This window comes from Xyrauchen texanus, chromosome 27, assembly GCF_025860055.1.
Source record: "Xyrauchen texanus isolate HMW12.3.18 chromosome 27, RBS_HiC_50CHRs, whole genome shotgun sequence".
Classification (NCBI taxonomy): Eukaryota; Metazoa; Chordata; class Actinopteri; order Cypriniformes; family Catostomidae; genus Xyrauchen; species Xyrauchen texanus.
This window is the reverse complement of record NC_068302.1, coordinates 34447764-34466744: the sequence shown is the minus strand read 5'-3', so window position 1 is coordinate 34466744 and position 18981 is coordinate 34447764. Positions and strand designations below refer to the sequence as shown.

General features: G+C 39.6%; 1 protein-coding gene across 1 annotated transcript in view; it reads right to left on the bottom strand.

The window, feature by feature from the left end:
- dab2ipa (DAB2 interacting protein a) overlaps positions 1-11280 on the bottom strand; it is a 130850-nt gene extending 119570 nt beyond the window's left edge. The window contains exon 1 of the mRNA XM_052094601.1: positions 11123-11280. Coding sequence (XP_051950561.1) covers positions 11123-11162 — 40 coding nt within the window. The 5' untranslated portion in view covers positions 11163-11280. The remainder of the gene's footprint in view (positions 1-11122) is intronic.
- Between the last annotated feature and the right edge of the window lie 7701 nt (positions 11281-18981).

Below are 18981 nucleotides of genomic sequence, written 5' to 3'. Positions count from 1 at the left end.
GCTGGCACGAGTGCCATAGGTTGCCGACCCTGATCTAGAGAGTATGTTGGGAAGGTCTGCTGTTTTCTAAAATGTTTCCTGAGTAATTTTACCCCATCTGCAATAGAGTGCAACAAATCCCACCCACTTTTTTCAGCTGTCTTGGTTCCGGAAGCATTTTCACATTAATTATTTTCCATAAGGATTTCACAAAATCCATCATTCAAGAGTTCTAAGCCATGAACCAAACCAACCAGCACAAAAGCAAAAAATACAAAAAATACCAAAAAATACAAAGGAACAAGTCTGTGTACTAAATGTTCTCCCTCAGGGAATGAACTTCAATCCCATGAAACTTTCAAAACAGTGTGATAACAGTTCCAAGCTGTCCACTAGTCCACTAGTCATCTATTGTAAGTGTAACCCTAACCCTCACTGTAAACGCATTTTCCATTTATATTTGCAAATGGAGGGAGCCCAAATTACTTGGTGTGGTAATCATCTACAGTATATGCCACAGACGCTGTCTATAGGGATTAAGCTATAAATAACCCCCAATATAACTGATTATGCTGTTATAATGTAATATTACGCAATTATAACAAATATATGCTGATTGTGTGAAAAAAAGCCAGCTTTAATGACATCTCCTTCAAATTATTAATTAAAAACATGCATCAGTCTAATTTGCGGAAAGGGGAGGGGTAGGTAAAAATATGTTTCCACAGAGATAAAAGCTCTGGGCTCAGGACATCCTAGTAACAGTTAAAAGGCTTCAGCAATTTGTGTTTCAGTGAAGGATACTAGATGAAATGTTCAGCTCAAAATGTGTATATGCTGTACTTCAAGCCACCTAAAGACCAGCTTTCAAGAGTTTGTATTGCACTACAGCAATAAAGGACATCAAATTAGCAGTGTCTGAAAGCTGTCTGGCCACCCAGACTTGTAATGTGCCTCTAGCTGAGAGGGTTGCTCATTGGCAGAATGTTGTACGTTCGACAACTTTTTTGTTAGTGTCATTGTTAGCAGTGTTTTGGAGGAACTAACTAAAACTAATGACATCACGTACTTAATATCAACATAAAACAACTTTCACAACCAATTTGTTGTTATGTAAAACATAATATTCAATGAGAAAAAAAATGCTGAACATGATCTGATTTTATTTACTGTAATTTGATTGGATAGTGAAAAGTAAGCATAGTCTAATGGAATTTAAAATGCTGCCTAAACCCACAGGTAGAAAATGAAGTGGCTTTTGTAACGTGAGCAAAAGGAGCATCGTTTCAGAGGTGGAGCTAAATAATTAAAAACATTAAAACAGGGTCAATTTCTATTTCAATTTTTGACTTTCCTTGATGGCGCTTGGAAGTGTAACCAAGCTTCAAATCATGATCACCAAGGAGAATGCTGATGTCAAGATTTATAGTGAAAAGGAATTATATTATGGTGTGATTTATATTTTGGTGCTCGCTCCCCTGAGGCTGAGCGTTGTCTGTGTATTGAACTACCTCAACGACTGGTTGCTTTTAGCACAATCTGAGGAACTAACATGCAAGCACAGGGTTATGTTGCTTACCCATCTGGAGCATTTGGGCAAAAGCATTTTGATGCCCAGTCTGCAAGATTCCTTCTTGAAATGAAACCCAAGACCCAGACTCTGCGGGGCTTGGATGCCCTAGCACACAAATGGCCAGCGAAATGCAAATGTGCATTCCCTCGTGTCCGCTTGCTACTGCAAGTGCTGTGCAAGGTTCCGGAAGACAGGGAAATTATGTTGATGGTTGTGCCGCAGTGATTCAACAGCATTTGGTTCCCGGAGCTGTTAGAGAGGTTAGATGCAAACTTGAGGCACAATATAGCATCTCTAGCCAGAGCTGTGGAGACTTCATGTCTGCCATCTACCATTGCAGTCTGGGACTTAGCGCTGATGGTAAATGCACTTATATGTTCCCCGTTAGAATTATTAGAAGCAGTAAGGTTACACATACTCTCTTGGAGGACTGTGCTGCAACTCACTTTGACTTCAGTTAAACTTGTTGGGAACCTTTAGGCCTTGTCGGTCAATGACCACAATTGTACAGAGTGGTTATCTGAGATACCATAGACTTTGTCAGTTTGAACCAGTCTGGCCATTCTCTGTTGACCTCTCTCATCAACAAAGCAATTCTGTCCACAGAACTGCACCTCACTGGATGTTTTTGGCACCATTCTGAGTAAATTCTAGAGACTGTTGAGTGTGAAAAAAAAGGAGATAAGCAGTTACAGAAATACTCAAACAAGCCCATCTGGCACCAACAATCATCCATGCAATTATCTAATCAGCCAATTGCGTGGCAGCAGTGCAGTGCATACATTCATATGGGCCAGTTAATGTTCACATCAACCATCAGAAGGGGAAAAATTTTAGCTCAGTGATTTGGACCATGGCATGATTGTTGGTGCCAGACAGGCTGGTTTGAGAATTTCATATGCCAGCAATGATGCATCCATAGGGGCAGAGTGCCAAGCATCACCTGACAACTGAAATTGGCATGAAGTTATAGGGTTTCAGACATCAGCACTCTTGAGAGGAGCTCCCATAGCATCAGCTAGTGACGCAGTGTCTCATTCCCTTCATTCAGGGAACCAAGGTTACACTTGGAACCGAAATGTTAAACTCCTTAAAATTAAGAGTAGTTTGTAGGTTGCAAGCTACAGTTTCAAAGCTTCCCTAACACTGGTATCATGAGCTCAACAAAGTGGAAAGTGACTTGATGTACAGTTCCAGTATAAACATCCTGCTCGGAGTTACGACACAAAGGCACTTCTGTTAAGCATGTGAGGTCAGAAAATACATCGGATGTAAGTATCAGGGTCAAGTTCACATCCAAAGGAATTCAAAGGAATAATATAAGAAAACACTCATAATCATTAATGAAATGGAGCTTAAGATGGACAGTTTTAGCATTGTATAGGTCTCTGATAGGTCTATAAATATTTGAAAGACAAAACTGTTGAAAAAGGTCTTTCTGTAAATGGCTAATAATGACCTTATCATTAAATTATTTTCTGCCCACCTATTTTTGATTCTGACACATTTTCCATCTGCCCTTTTCAAAGATGTCCTTTGCTTTAATGACAGCCATTCATGATTTGGTAAAAGGTCAACTGTGTGTCACTAGCAGCTTCGACATTACAGTGAGGCCAGGCTGTAAACAATGGCTGTAAACAGTATATACATAAAGGGGGACATATCTCTTTTCAAAATTCAGACTAGTTTAGAGTAGATTGGTGGTATAATGAGGGACCTGCAAGCAGTCATCTTCTCTTATACTGTAGTTTTATCAGTTTACTGACAATGAATGTACTATGAAATCAAAAACTTTTATATGAATCTGTCATAAAAGATCTAAGTTTTATAAAACACTTTTGACAGCATTTATTTTGCATAATATTGTTTTTCTGTATAAGACTTACAAAACTAGAGAACATGTATAGCTGGAAGTCCTATAATCTGGTTTAAAACAGAAATTAAGCCTTTACGGTGTATATTTAAGTAATGTGCCCTACTATGAAATAGCTTCTATCTTCTGAGAGCACTTGATTGTTCCTCACCTCCCAATAAATTCCTAATTAATTCTTATGCAATTAGGGGAGTGCCTTTCTGTACTCTATAAGCTGAATAAAGTCTCCATTTGACTACACTTAATTATGACCATACCCTAAATTATACCCTTGATTATAAAAAGCCTGCTTGTGATAAATTAACATTGAGTCTACCAAAAGTATTACTAGTTGTGGAATTTTAAAATATATTTTTTGAACTAGCCTGGATTACTAATACTAATATAAAATTATTGAGAGTATACTAATATGTAACTCACTGTCATGGTTGATTTTTACATTAAAGGGGCTGTAAGGTTATAACATAGAGTATCAAATGGTTGTTCAGAGATTTGTTACAAAAGTTGGCTGCAAACTTGCATTTCTATTGATGTAATCACCAGAAATGTCTGCATTTCAAATTCTTACATTAAATATGACCCAATGTAGTTTAAGTTAATTGTAGTTTAACTCAAGGTTAACTGGGGGATACCATAAGTTATGTCAGGCTTTTGCCATGAATAACACAGCCATGTAATGAAAGACCCCCATTTGCTACTGTAGAAAAGTCTATTATTTAATCTGTCACTTAAATTGTGTTTGGAAGACAGCCCAGAAATGACTAAAAGACTAAAACAGAATGCTGCCATCAGTATTTTGTGAACAAAAGCAGAACAATGCGATGCTCTGCTATAACTATGGTGCAGTGTTTCACCTACTGTATATGCGCCGCTGCTGAATTATGAGCACCGCTGCTGAAATTTCACATGGATCATTCATATTCTTGATGCAACTTAATACATGCTAGCCCCAGTCAGCTGCATGCTTTCCACACTGCGCACAGTTGAATGGGACTGGTATGAAACAAAAGGGACCACACACACACACACACACACACACACACAAATACATGTGAGTACAAGTTAGCACCCCATGTAATCAGGATATTAATGCAACTATTTCAGTTTGTTTGTATGTGCATGATTTCGATCTGACACTGCCAGTGATAGGAGAATTCAATCCATCAATCCAACCTGGATGGTGTCCTGTCCACTTTGCTGACCAAAATGAACATGCTGGCCAGCCACAAAGTGCTACAAGGCAAACCAATCTGCAGCGCTACCCTGTGCACCAGAGGTGACATGGTCGTATACTCTCTTGTGACTCAATCCGGAGACACAACCCCTGGTGATGACAGATCCTGTTTCTCACTAGAGGAACTCTATGTTGGCATTGAGGCCGAGGTCAATGAGCAGCTTACCAAAGCAGATACTTAAACGACAGAGGATCAGAGAAACGCACTCTGTGCAGTCACAACCTCACTGATCGCATTCCCACTGATCCAAATGTACAACCCACATTTGTACACAAGTACAAAATCCCCATGGCTGCCTGAGTTGATCCAAGGGATCCTTGACAAGCTTTTGCAAAAGCAAATCATTCAGGAATGCAACTCAATCTACAACTCGCCTATCTGGCCAGTGTTAAAGCTGACCGCCAAGTGGCGCATCACCATTGACTATAGCCATCTGAATAAGCAGGTATGACTTTCCCACTGGCCCATGATCCATTTGGACCAAGAACTGGCCAAGATAAAAGGGGCCCGCTTCTTCTCTACTATGGACGTGGCCAACTGCTTCTAGACAATGAGAGTCGACCCGGCTGACCATTACAAGCTGGTTTTCCCTTTTGGTAACCGCCAGTACACCTGGAACCGTTGTCCATTCGGATATTTGAACTCCCCAGCCGAGTTCAATATATTCCTCCATAAGGCCATGAGTGACACCGCTGCCCGTGGCAACCTCATCTACGTGGACGACATCCTCATGAGGAACCAGACCTTTGTCTAACAGGGAGTCCAGATGGCATCAAATCCCAAGCTTCATAGGTGTTTGCAACTACTCCAGACTATGCAGAGATAGCCAGACCCCTCATGGAACTTCTCCGTAAAGATTAAATATTCAAGCGGGGAAAGCCCCAGGAACAGTCTTTCCACCAGATGACAAGTTCAGCTCTGCACCGTATCTGGCCTACCCAGACAAGGATAAAGAGTTCCACCTTGTGGCAAGCTTCTCGTCCCACTTTCTCAGTGCTGCCCTGACACTGAAACAAGACACAGAAAAACAAATCGTCACCTACGTGAGCCGACCTCCTAGTGTTGTTGAGATGAAGTTCTCTGACAGTGAGAAAGCCATCCTAGCCACCATACGGGCTGTGGAACATTTCCGTAGCTACATTAGCTACAGAAGACAGACATTGAGACTTGTCACCAACCTGTCACCTTCCTGAACAGCCAATGGTTGAGGGAGGGCTGTGCATTCAACAGCCACATTGCCACTTGGATGATGGCACTGCAAGGCTATGACAATGAGGCCAAGTATGCCCAGAACCATAAAATGGCCTTGGGCAAGGGCCTGGATGAATGACAACACTGTGAATTCGAAGGGCAACCAAGCCCAGAATCCTTACTTGTCACCAGTCCGCTGCTCCCGTCAAATCATTGTTACTATGATGAGAATACCTGTGAAGAACTCCCATGGGTCTACGTGGATGGCTGTTCATTCTACCAAGAAAGTCAGACTCTGGCAGGAGCTGGTATTGTTTGGTTCAACCACAACATCTACAAACCAAACAACTACCGACTGGGCAACAAGACAAGCCAGTACGCTGAAATTTCAGCAGTGCTCATCACGCTCCAGCTAGCCTCCAATTTGACTGTTGAGCAACTGACAATCTGTTCTGACTCAAACTATGCTCGTCATAGTTTTATCTCTCACTTTCCCACATGGAAAGAGAACGGCATGAGGAACGCACACTCTGCACCTGGGACGGAGATCCAGCGATGCAGATCTGATCACCATGCAGGAGCAAGAGGAAACTCTGCAACACAAGGGGCCTCTCAAACCCCACCGTGTGAGTCGGAGGAGCTACATGCTCTCCTTCATGACAGCCGCATCTTAAACTGGAGACAGGTTTGTTTAGTCTATACCCAAACCAGCCAGAGACCAGCTCGCTGGGTTGTCCCAACCGATCATAGGGGTTTGATGTCAGCCCATGCTCACGACTCCCCTGTCGGAGGCCACTGGGGTTACAAGGCCACCCTCAAGACCATCCAGCAAGTTGTTTATTGGCCATTGATGGACCCGCCATTGAGGATTCAATAATTATGTCTGTTGCAATTATTACAAAGTCTGATACTGAAATCTGATATATGGCTGTATATGAACAAATACAATTATTAGAGTAAATATATTTGAGCATTTTTTAACAAATTTTAATTCCAAGTGTTTTAAAACGTTTGGTGGCAGCGTAGTGGGCTGAAGCGCATAATTGGTAATTAGAAGGTTGCTGGTTCGATCCCCACATCCTTCAGAGCAAGGCACTTAACTCCAGGTTGCTCTGGGGGAATTGTCCCTGAAATAAGTGCACTGTAAGTCGCTTTAGATAAATTATAAAAAATGGCAAGCTACCGCAAATAATGCGGAGATTGGTTGAATTTGCAAGAATTCTTGAGATCAAATCCTGGAGGGACTGAAAAATGTAAGCATAGGCTTTATGTCAGTACCCCATTAACAAAATATCTACAAAGTGGCATTCTATCTGTCAGCTTGTCCAGATACTCTGTGACATTTCACCCCACGCTTCCTATAGCACTTGCCATAGATGCCTTGTCAGGCACTTCTCACACATCTTACAGTCTAGCTGATCCAACAAAAGCTCAATAAGGTTAAGATCCATAACACTCTTTTCCAATTATCTGTTGTTCATTGTCTGTGCTTCTTTTCCCACTCTAACCTTTTCTTTCTGTTTTTCTGTTTCAAAAGTCGCTTTGTCTTTGCAATTCTTACCATAAGGCCTGCACCCCTGATTATTCTCCTTACTGTTGTACATGGAACTTGTGTTGAGCGGGTAGAATTAAATGAAGCTGTCAGCTGAGGACATGTAAGGCGTCTATTTATCAAACTAGAGACTCTGATGTACTTATCCTCTTGTTTAGTTGTACATCTGGCCTTCCACATCTCTTTCTGTCCTTGTTAGAGACAGCTGTCATTTGTCTTTGAAGACTGTAGTGTACACCTTTGTATGAAATATTCAGTGTGTTTTGGCAATTTCAAGCATTGTATAGCCTTCAGTTCTAAAAACAATGATTGGCTGATGAGTTTCTAGAAAAAGCTGTTTTTGACCTAATATTGACCTTAAGACATGCCAGTCTATTGCATACTGTGGCAACTCAAAGACAAACACAAAGACAATCTTAAATTCATTTAACGAACCAAATAGCTTTCAGCAGTGTTTGATATAATAGCAAGTGATTTTCTAGTACCAAATATATATATATATATATATATATATATATATATATATATATATATATATATATATATTTGCAAAAACAAACCAAACTGGTAGTGGTATAGTTTAGTGATTCAGTAGTGTTGATAGTTGTTATATGTATATGTTCTGTTAAATTGGTTTATATTATCTATTTGTATTTATGTTAAATAAAAATAGTGCACAGGAATAATTTTCCAAATAGAGGCATTTTATTATTTGACAGTTATTTCTACAGCTATCTAGGCTTCCAGGGCCCTTTAAGTGTCAAAAGCTCCCAGTAAATAAACACACGACAAAGTGAACATGAATAACCCATTTATAATGATTCTAAGGTCATTTTAAGCTATTTCTCCAATGATGCATATAATATGAGTCCGGCGCTGCGGGCTCGTGGACGCGCAAACAACTGCACCACAAACACTGATGGTGTGACTGTCACGTGAACCACAGCTGTAGCAGCAACATCTACTAGTAAATCAAACGGCAATAAATGCTGCATACAAACACAGGATGCAACACCAGGAACATGATGGTGGAAATTATGAATGTCTGTCCTAATATCCAGCTAAAGAGATTACGTCCATCTTGATATACCACAAGGATTATGTACTTGCCTTAAGATTGTTACTATTGAAGCCATGTCTGGACTCTATAATCTTCTGCAAAGTTGCAAGCAGCATTGCTTTGAGCCCAACAGACAGGAATATTGTGGAATATTTTGCCCAAAATGAAAATTCTGTCATCATTTAATCACCCTTCTCTATAAACATGCACACATAGAATGCCCAAGCTGTTCTTTTCCATAAAATGAAACTGAATGGTAAACACAGCTGTCAAGAATTTCAAGGGAAGATTTTCAGTGAATAACAACTTGGAATATAGTGCACAAGTCATATGGGTCACGTTTAAAAAGCTTTAATGGTGCTTTTTGTTATTTTTGAAGCTTGACAGTCCCTGGTCACCATCTACTTTCATTGTATTTAATAAAGCAGCTCAGACATTCAGCTAAACAAGACAAGAAATGTCATACAGGATTAGAATGCACAAGTTTGTGGGTAAGTAAATAATGGCAAAAATATAATTTTTGGGTGAACGACCCTTTAACCACATATTCCCAACTTAGGTAGTAACACATCACACAAAAAACATTAATCTCACCACATGTTTCCTTTGCTTTTCATCATACTGCAGGTTTTTTTTAAACAGCTGTTTTTTGAATAAAGAGTTAAAGTGAAGTCAATCATAAGGCTTATTCTACATCCATCTGTGAGAAGCGGATATTAATGATCAGATCTCTGCACAAAAGCCCATTTAATAAATGATTCATTGAATCAAAACATTTTAATCTAATGCAAGAAGACTCTGAAGAAGAAGACTCTGACAAAGATTCCATCACGATTCCTTTTGATTCCAGACTCTTGCTGAAAATTAAAAACGATAAACATCTCAAAGCATTTCTGTGTCCTAATCAACAAAATACTTATAATGAACTTTGTATGAACCATTAATGAAACCACAAAGATCTTTTACAGTATTTAATGGCCCTTATTCAATTAAAATGAAGTCTTAAATTGTCTGCACAATAAAGCATTCAAAAAGTAAAGCTTTCCTCCATTGAGAATAACTGTTGAATTGCACCAATAACTTGCAAAATGTTAAAATATCGAGCCTTATCCTTACCTATAGTATATTGAGTGTACACATTCATCTGATGGTATTACTCACTCATATTTCTTTTTATTTCTGTACTCCTTTTTGTGTCTTTTAAATCAAAGAACAAGTTGAAACTATAAAAAATTGTGGTCGGACAAGCTTTGAAACTTTTATTTGCTTAAGGGCCCATGACAAAGATCCATTAAAAGTTCATCTCACATCATGTGACTGTCACATCAGCATGAACAAACAGTCCTGAGGGTTTTTTCAGTTTCATTAGAAAAGAATTAATCAACATAACTACAACCAGAACCATGAGTTAATTCCAGTATACAACGGCATACAATTTCAAATGTTTTACAAAGCAGCAACGTGGCACATGCCAACATTCTAATACAACTTATTCAAAAACTTTTAATATATTTAATATAATTATACCTAAAAGGAGAATTTTGGCTTGTTTCAGTATTTAAAATATTGTCTTGTTAATCACCATACATACAACCAGAGCCACGAGTTCCTTCCTGAACACAAAAATGCTTTAAAAAGCCACAGCGTAGCTAAGGTTTAATGGTTAAGTTTTAACAAGCTATTTTTAAATGTTTTATACAATTTATTGTGAAGTAAAGGACATAAAGGTCTAATTTTGATTGTTTAGATAAATATTAAATATGGTCTTTTTTAATACTTCTGGTGCACACTGGAAAAGCCCGAGTTAGACCAGCATGAATTTCCATGCTGACCCAAGTTGGTGGACCAGCATAGCTATGTTGTTCACGAGCAGAGCAAAAAATTTATAAAATAAAAATAGCTAGAGAACCAACAAGGTCTCTCTGATTAATCCAAGGAGGCTTGCTGGTTAAGCTAAATAAAAGAAACATAATAAAGACACCCGCATTGTCGCTTTTGATAAAAGTGCCCCCTAAATGAATAAATGCAACTGTAAACATCCAGTGCCAGCAGAATCTCATGCTGGGAACCAGCATCCAAAACACAACAAATACAGGAGATATATACTGTGTATATATATATATATATATATATATATATATATATATATATATATATATATACTTTTGCCTTAATCAAATACAAATGTTTATGAAGTATATTTGTAGAGTGAAAGAAATGGTTTCCAGTGCTGTCTGACAGAAAGTGAACCAATGGCCGATTTTAAATAACATTTCTGCTAAGTTATAATTCACTGTTAAATCTATCAAGAGTTTTTTGCCTGTCTTGAGGTAACAGTAGCAAGCTGTACACACACATCTGCTGATGTTTTAGAGTTTCCACGCTGTTCATGTCAAAACACACTTTCTAAACTCTTCCCTAAGAAAAAAATAGATAACATTTAAGAGTGTAATTACACTCATTCTGTCATTGCAACATGAGTGTATATACAAACAAATACAAACACTAAAAAATGGTTTCATACAAGAGGACAAGCCCAAGAAACCTGCTCTAATGTGTTTCACAGCCCCTCTGACACACACAAACACAAGCTCATTTCACTGTCTGCTCTCAACACTTTCTGCGCTTTGTTAAAAGTGATTCCAATGTCTCGTCTTACCATAGTGGCTGTCTAGCTTGAGTTTGCTTTCCAACTCCATAACTTCAAAGAGAGGCAGAATTAGACATGCTCTCAGTGCCAAGGGATTGGAAGACAGCAACAGTTCACAGGAAGGGTATTCTCTCTGCCTCGTCACCCGTTTGTCAGAAGAGTGCTGCCTCCCATGCAGTCTGCAGGCACTCTGTTCTGGCTGCAGCGTTGCATCTGGCAGCCGGAGGAGAGCTGAGCTGGGCTGAGCCACTTCTCTGGGCCCCACTCACTCCCATATGAGTGCCAGAGCTCTTAAAGATACAGCTCTTTTTTTTCTCTCTCTCTCTCTCTGTCTCTCTCTCTGTCTCTCTCTCTCTCTCTCTCTCTCTCTCTCTCTCTCTCACTCACTCACTCACTCTGGAGACAGTTCAGTTTCATTATAACTCAAACAGTTTTATGTAAAGGCTTTTCCTTACATGCTTGGATTTATTTTATTTATGTTTTGTTGAAAAAAAGTGCATTATACAACTTTATTTAAAAAAAGAAAGAAAGAAAAGCAAATACAAAATTATAACTTAAACAAATAGCATTGCCGGAAAAGATAAAGGAAAAGCCACAAACAAGTGGTGAAAATAGGTGTGCCCAAACTTTTGACATGTACTGTAGTATAGTAACATGCCCTTCATGATAAATCATAACTTAGAGTCAGTTGCTCATTAGAAAAAAAGTTTCTAAGTTGTAGAAAATGAAATAAACTGCTTCAAAAAAAAGTTCCTTCCAATTTACATGTGAAATACTACACAGATTAAGAGGCTGATAATGGGCGTGTGGGGAATTAAACGTGCATCTATGCGAGGGATGGATAAATATACAGAGACATTTACAGCAACAGGCTGCCACTGTCTGCCGCATGCATTTACACAGCAATGAATTACAGCTCAAATGAGAGAGACACAACTTAAGAATTAAATGATATAAGTCTTGAATGTAGAAGATGTTTTGACAACTGAATGCTTTAGGATCTACCCTTGATTATGTATGACAGAAATGTTTTATCCAAACATAAATTTTGAGGAATTTGCAAGATGTCTTGCAATTTGATAAAAAACATTTGGGGGCAAATTTTGGGGCCACTGTATTTATAATTTACTATAAAATAATAATTGTTTTACAAAGCCACTTATTAATGACAAAGTATCTGATAAAAAAATTAAATAAAAATAAAAAAACAGTACTGACCTATTTAGGCCAAGAGTTCTTTTCAGCCCTTTCACAAAGCACACAATTATACTGCAGCCCATCCCCAAATTCAATGGCACTGTGAACCAGAACCCCTATTAGGCAATTCTAAAACAATAACTGTCCTGTAACACCATCATAATTATGCCTCCCACTGCAAATTATTGCTCTTCAGCCTGTCTTAGTCAGATCTGGACAAAAAAAAAGACCACACAAGCTCAAGTGTTTAGAGTATACAGAGGTTTAAATTGTATTCATTTCACTGGTATGTGCTCTAGCGTCACATCTGAACTTTAAGTAATGATGATGTGTGTTTTTTTCGATGTTACAATTCTTTCTAGAATCTTATCGTAGGCAGAGTGTAAGCTATTTGTAAGTTGATTTCACCTAAAATTGAACTTTAAGGCACTATCAAACATTCTTCTATTTGTTTAAATGGCCCACCACGTCCGACAGTGCTACATTGGCTCCACCAGTGGCGTGAGTTTGGGGCGGGACTAGGGCAGTCGCGATTATGAAATTTGGCTGACGATTAATTGTCAAAACAATTATTGCAATTATAATAAATTCTAAATACTTAAAATATGTCTTTCTTATTGGTTAACTTTAGTTTTGGTCAATTTTACATTTACGCTGTTGTGCTTGGAACTCTAATATAATTTTGAAAATGATTTAAAAATATATTTGTATTATATTTATATTATATTATTTTATTTAATATTATATTATGCAATAGTAAAATATTTATTTCCTTAATTTCTTTACTTTCACACGTTATTTTAAATCTCTTTGATTACATCCACGATCCCTTATTTCTCATGAAGCAAAACCTTTGAGGTTTTGTTTACTAATTTTTTTACTCCACAGAATAAGATTAAGCATGCGTCTCCTCCTCTGTGTCACTACGTGACATTAACACTGTGTGTATAAACCCCCTATGACCAGGAAAATTTGCCATTACACGATCATATAAAGTGAGGCCAGAGCTCCTTGTGCTCACTATCAAAGTTTATATTTGTTTGTTTATATTTTTGCGAGAGTTTGGCGTGAGCACTGCTGACGGCACACACACATCAGAGCGACCTTCGCAAAGGCGTGAGGTGACAAGGACAGACTGAAGGGGAGGACCTTGTACTGGTGTGCCCGCCCCTTGAAAGCAAACCGCAGGAATGGTCTGTGTCTAGGTAAAACCGTGAACCAATCTTGATGCTCGTTAAAATGCGTTTTTGCGTTAGCGTCTTACAAAGCCCGGTTCAGAACTCGCAGGTCCAGGATTGGCCACAACTCACTGCCGTTTCTGGGTACAATGAATTAGGGGCAGTAAAACCCATTCTTCATCTCGGCTGAAGGAACAGAATCTATCCTGTGTCTTTCCAGAGGAGGGAGGCAATCTCCGCACGCAAGACAGCAGCGTTCTCACATTTCACCAAAGTGAAGCGGGCGCCTGGTGAACTGAATCGCATAGCCGAGTCGGACTGTCCTGTTCAGCCACCACGATGGGTTGGGGAGTGCGAGCCGCCAAGCGCCACATGAGGGGGACCTAGGGAACAATCGCGTCAGACGAAAAACAAAGCACTTACATGGCTCCTTGTGCCCACCCCCGGGGCACTGTACCTTCTAAAAGAAAAGGTGCCCAGCGGACCTGATATCCAATCTTGGAGCCGGACGCTCGCTAAAATGCTTTTTTGCGTCAGCATCTTGAACAGGAGTCTTTGCAAAGCCTGGTTCAGAACTTGCGCTGTATGGCCCAGGAGGTGAGGAAACTGCTCTTTTCTTGAGAATGTGGGTACCGCAGCCATTTGGGCATGTGGTGAAATCAAAAGGAAAACAAGAATTCTCGATGGCCCTCCACTGGGGGAAGAAGTGGTCTGCTTACCAGCTCCCGAAATGCAGATTCCCGAGTTCCTGGGTTGTGAGATGCTGTGAGATGGGTGGCGTCTGTTTCCTGTGGGCGGCTCCACGCCTAGGCTGGCCCACTGGGGTGGGCTGTAACGGAGCCGGTGTTGTCTCCGCAGGGAGACGCCCTTGTTGATGAGCAGACGGGGTGCGAGGTCTTGAGCCATGCCGGTGCAGGATATGTTGGATAGCCTCCGTCTGCTTCCTCACTGTCGAAAATTGCCGGGCAAACTCTCCAACAGTGTTGCCGAATAGGCCAACCTGGGAGATGGGGGAGTTAAGGAATCAAACCTTGTCAGCCTCACTCGACTAGACCAGGTTGAGCCAAAGGTGGCGCTCCTGGACCACCAAGGTGGACATCTCCTGCCTGAGAGACTTCGGCGTGACCTTCGTCACCCGGAGGGCTAGATCGGTCGACGAGCGCAGCTCCTGCATCAATCCTGGGTCAGGACTAGCCTCGTGCAGTTCTTTAAGTGCCTTGGCTTGGTGCACCTGCAGTAGAGCCATGGCATGCAGGGTGGAGGCAGCTTGTCCAGCAGCACCATAGGCCTTAGCCACCAGTGATGACGTAAGGCTACAGGCCCTGGTCAGGAGCCTCGGAAGACTCTGTCAGTTGGCGGCGCTCTGCGGGCACAGGTGCACCGCGACCGCCCGATCCACCCGAGGAATCGCTGAGTACTTCCTGGCCATACCACTGTCGAGGCTAGTGAGAGCAGAGGAGCCCACAAAACAGGTACGGGCAGTAAAAGGTGCCCACCACGATCACGTAAGCTCCTCATGCAACTCCGGGAAGAAAGGAATGGGGGGGGGGCGTGGCCATGAGAGGCGCTCTGGCCCCCAGGAACCAACCGCCGAGCCGCGAGGATTCCACTCCAGCCTGACACTCACAGACGTCCGGGCAAGCATGGCCACCAGCTCTGCGTCAGCCTGTGACTGGACGACTGCACCCAAGGGTGGGAAGCCAGCCGAGTCTTCCGCATCAGCCAGGACGAGCCCGCTCTCCGATGCTGCTATCGACAATTCATCCTCTTCAAGAGCCCCGAACGAGACCGCAAACTCGCCCTGAGACGGGCCCACGGACTCATCCCAGAACTCGACAGGGGCATACGAGCGTAATGTGGAATGGGAGGTGCATGGGGGGGTACCTGGCAGAGAAGCTCCAATTGAGGTCTCAAAATCGCCCCAGAGCTAACCGACTCTGCCTCATACCCGTAGGTAGAAGGACAGTGGCGGGGAGCCGCTGGGATTGCTTTCCCTCTGACGAAAGAAAGCCGTGACCACAACGTAGCCATGGTTATGTTTTCGCAATGAGGACATGAACCATCCACGAACGACGTGTCCACTTGGGTAGCACCCAAACACATGAGAGAGCGATCGTGGCCGTCAGAAGCAGAGATAGCAACCGCAACCAGGAATAATACACAAATTAAAAGGCATCTTGAAAAAGATGCTTTCGTAGGTGCCACTCTTTTAGAAAGAAAATATATTCTCTTTTTAGAAGAGAAAATATGCCCTTTTGCTGCTGAAGCGCCCAGGGACGCGCTCTGCACAACGCTGGTGCAAGAGGGGGAGAACCACTGAAATGCGCTGTAGAATCCAACAGCTTCACAAGGTGAATGGATCGGCAGTATTTCAGCTTTTATGAAATTTAAGCTTTTTGTATTATTTATATTAATGTATTTTTACTAAGTTTTCCGTAGTACACACGATGCTCTTTGAAACATTTCCAAATCATACTGGAATAACATGGATCATCAGTCAATGCCATCTCCAGTGCATGCAATGCAAAATGTTAATGCAAAAGAGAAACTAAGACATCTGAAAAAAAAATTAAATAATAATAATTAAAACTAATTGTTATTCTGATAATATAATTAGAATTAATAAAAAATGCAAAATAGAACCATTTCCATGTCAGAGATTTTAAACTACATGCATGACAAAATTCATAATATATATAAGCTCTATCAGGAGTTGAACTGGCGTCTGTGCAAAACAAATCTGTTGTCTACACTCTGGTTACCCTACAGCCTTGGTGCTGACAGCGGGTGATGTATCGTGCCATAGTGCCGTGTGGACCACTAAACATGTTGTCAACTTGTAGGCCTATTTTTCAACATTTAACTTTCCTGGTCACTTGCACAGTTGACGGATGCCCCATAATAAATTAATGCGTCATCGTATACTCATGAATAATGTCAAACTAACAACATTTTGTTGCGCGTGCACACTAATCACTAGTATTATTGTTGTTATTATAAGTCGTTAAACACCTCAATTAAAAAACAGCTTAAACTTTCTGGCGCAGAAAGCAACAAATGTCTGACTACAAACACTAAAAACTCTCTCCTAAAAATAACTTTAACTGGAAACATAACAAGAGGACACTTTCATTTGGACATTTTTTTTCTTGTTGGTTATAATGTATATTGGTGAACAACAATAACAACTGCTACATTAAAGGAAATGTCACAGAATAATAAGGGTATTTTACCTCTCCGTCATTAACTTATTTTCTGACAAGTATACATAACATCGGCGAAGGCTTGACTTATGAATATTAATTGCGTAACGTTACGTTCACGCAGTAGGCCTACCTGATTTGCTGAAAGACAGACGTTCGGCCCTTGCCTTAGAGCGCAAATATATTTTACCATAGTGAAGGCGTGATATATTTAATTACGTGGCTGCCTGGATTTCTGGTTAGCATCTCATTGTCTCCTAATCAATATTCATGACTTAAACCTAGAATATGTATTCAAGCCCAATTAGGATTTGTAAATGTATTACCCCATGTCGGTGGCACTGAATCGACGGGTATCTGTGCATTTAGTTACAGGTTTCCCACACCTTTTACCAATTAATTTCCATAACATTTTATAGCAATTGCAATCATAAAAAGCAATGTGATATTTTAGCACTGAGCACAAATAGCAAAGGATACTTTTTATTTTTATTTAAAATTAAATCAATTTCAATGGTTTAAATTGAAGCCAAGAAATGAAATTCTCCGTTATTGCTAGATTATCAATACTGTCTCTGAAATTACAAAGAGATATATGGTTTCATAATATTTTTTATTTACTTTCAAGACCCATCTTGCCAAAACAGTGCCTTTAGTACTCTGTTGCCTTGTCAACATGAGCAGCTTTCGCAATTAATTCTTTCCATGTAACAAGAGCGCCCTCTAGACTATAAAAATTAGGTTTTCAACTTCATGGTTCACAACACTACCATATTATTGCTGCTGAGAGTGCCCCGTGGAAGCACATGGCTGGCATAGTTCAATTTGTAATGTAATATGTAAAATAGCAATGCATTTTAATTTACATTTTCCATACACATTTTAATGCAATCGGCTGGAATGCATTTGAAAAATCCACATTGAAGGAGGAGACATGAACTTATTAATACAATGGCATCGAAATACATTTTTAAATCCACATTGAAAGGGTAATGGCATGATCATAGTAATACAATCATCTTGGATGAAGTCAAATCCTTGTTTAATTTTTTTTTTGACATAATCCCACGGCATTAATGAAAATGCAATTTCAGATTCATTCATCAGTTTAATTGTGAGTGTAAATCCATTTAAGTAAAATTACATTTTAGTTATGATTTTACTGCATTTGCAAAAATATATTGAACACATCACATTAGTTTGGGTAATACGTTTAAATTTTGCAAGTCATAACGCTGCTAATGAATGTTTCATTCCTTAAAGGGTAGAAATGTAGATTGTAGAATTTCACTATTTACAGTCAGGAATGTTTTATTTCATCCAAGAGTGAAAGTGTCCAAAAAGAGGGTGGTTAATAAGAGAAGTATTTGACTGGTAATGTGAATCTAACAAGGCTGCTCCCATGAGGGGACCCTCGCCATGTAGAAAACAGCTTTTATACGGTTCCTGATATTACTGGAGTCTTCTGCTTAATCTTGATATATGATTTAAAATTACTATTCATTTCTTTAGGACTAAAATGTTTTAATAAATCAATAAATACATAACTTATTTTACCTTTAAGTATACCAATATGCACAACTCATTTAAAGTTTGGACACAAATGTCTTTTCCACGTGTTAGAATAATGGAGAAGTCATCAGAGCAAAGATATAACACAGATGGAAGTATGAGAATTATGTAGTGACCAGAAATATTATAGATTCAAAACTATCTTGTACTTTAGTTTTCTTGATTAAGCCAACCTTTGTCTAAATAGGTATTTATTTCATAAACAAATCAGTGTTTATGAATGAATATAATAAGTGAACAAATCATTCTTGTTCACTGCTATTGTTTTGGTCATTTTTTTTTTTTTTTTTTAACAAATCAGTTGAATCAATATAATTCACTCAAAACACATAAAGGAGACTCATTTGTCTGCACCTAATGGCATAAAGATGTCATTTCCATAAATGGTGACTGAACAAATCAGCTAATAAATCTGAACACATTTTTTGGTGAACAGATTCATAAGACACAAAATCACTGCTTGCAAACGGTTTAATGGTCTGAAACAGGAATGAATGAATGATGACATCCAGGTTTGCACATTTAACATGTTTGAACATAGTTGCAAAAAATTACATGTTTACATTTACGACTTTAAGTGTGCTTTGTAGAAATACTGTCATGAAAGCATCCAAAACATATTAATTTCAATCTTGACACAAATAGGTTGATAAAAAAAAAAAAGTATATGTAATGAACAACTGACATACAAAACTTGATCTTGAACATGTGAACATGA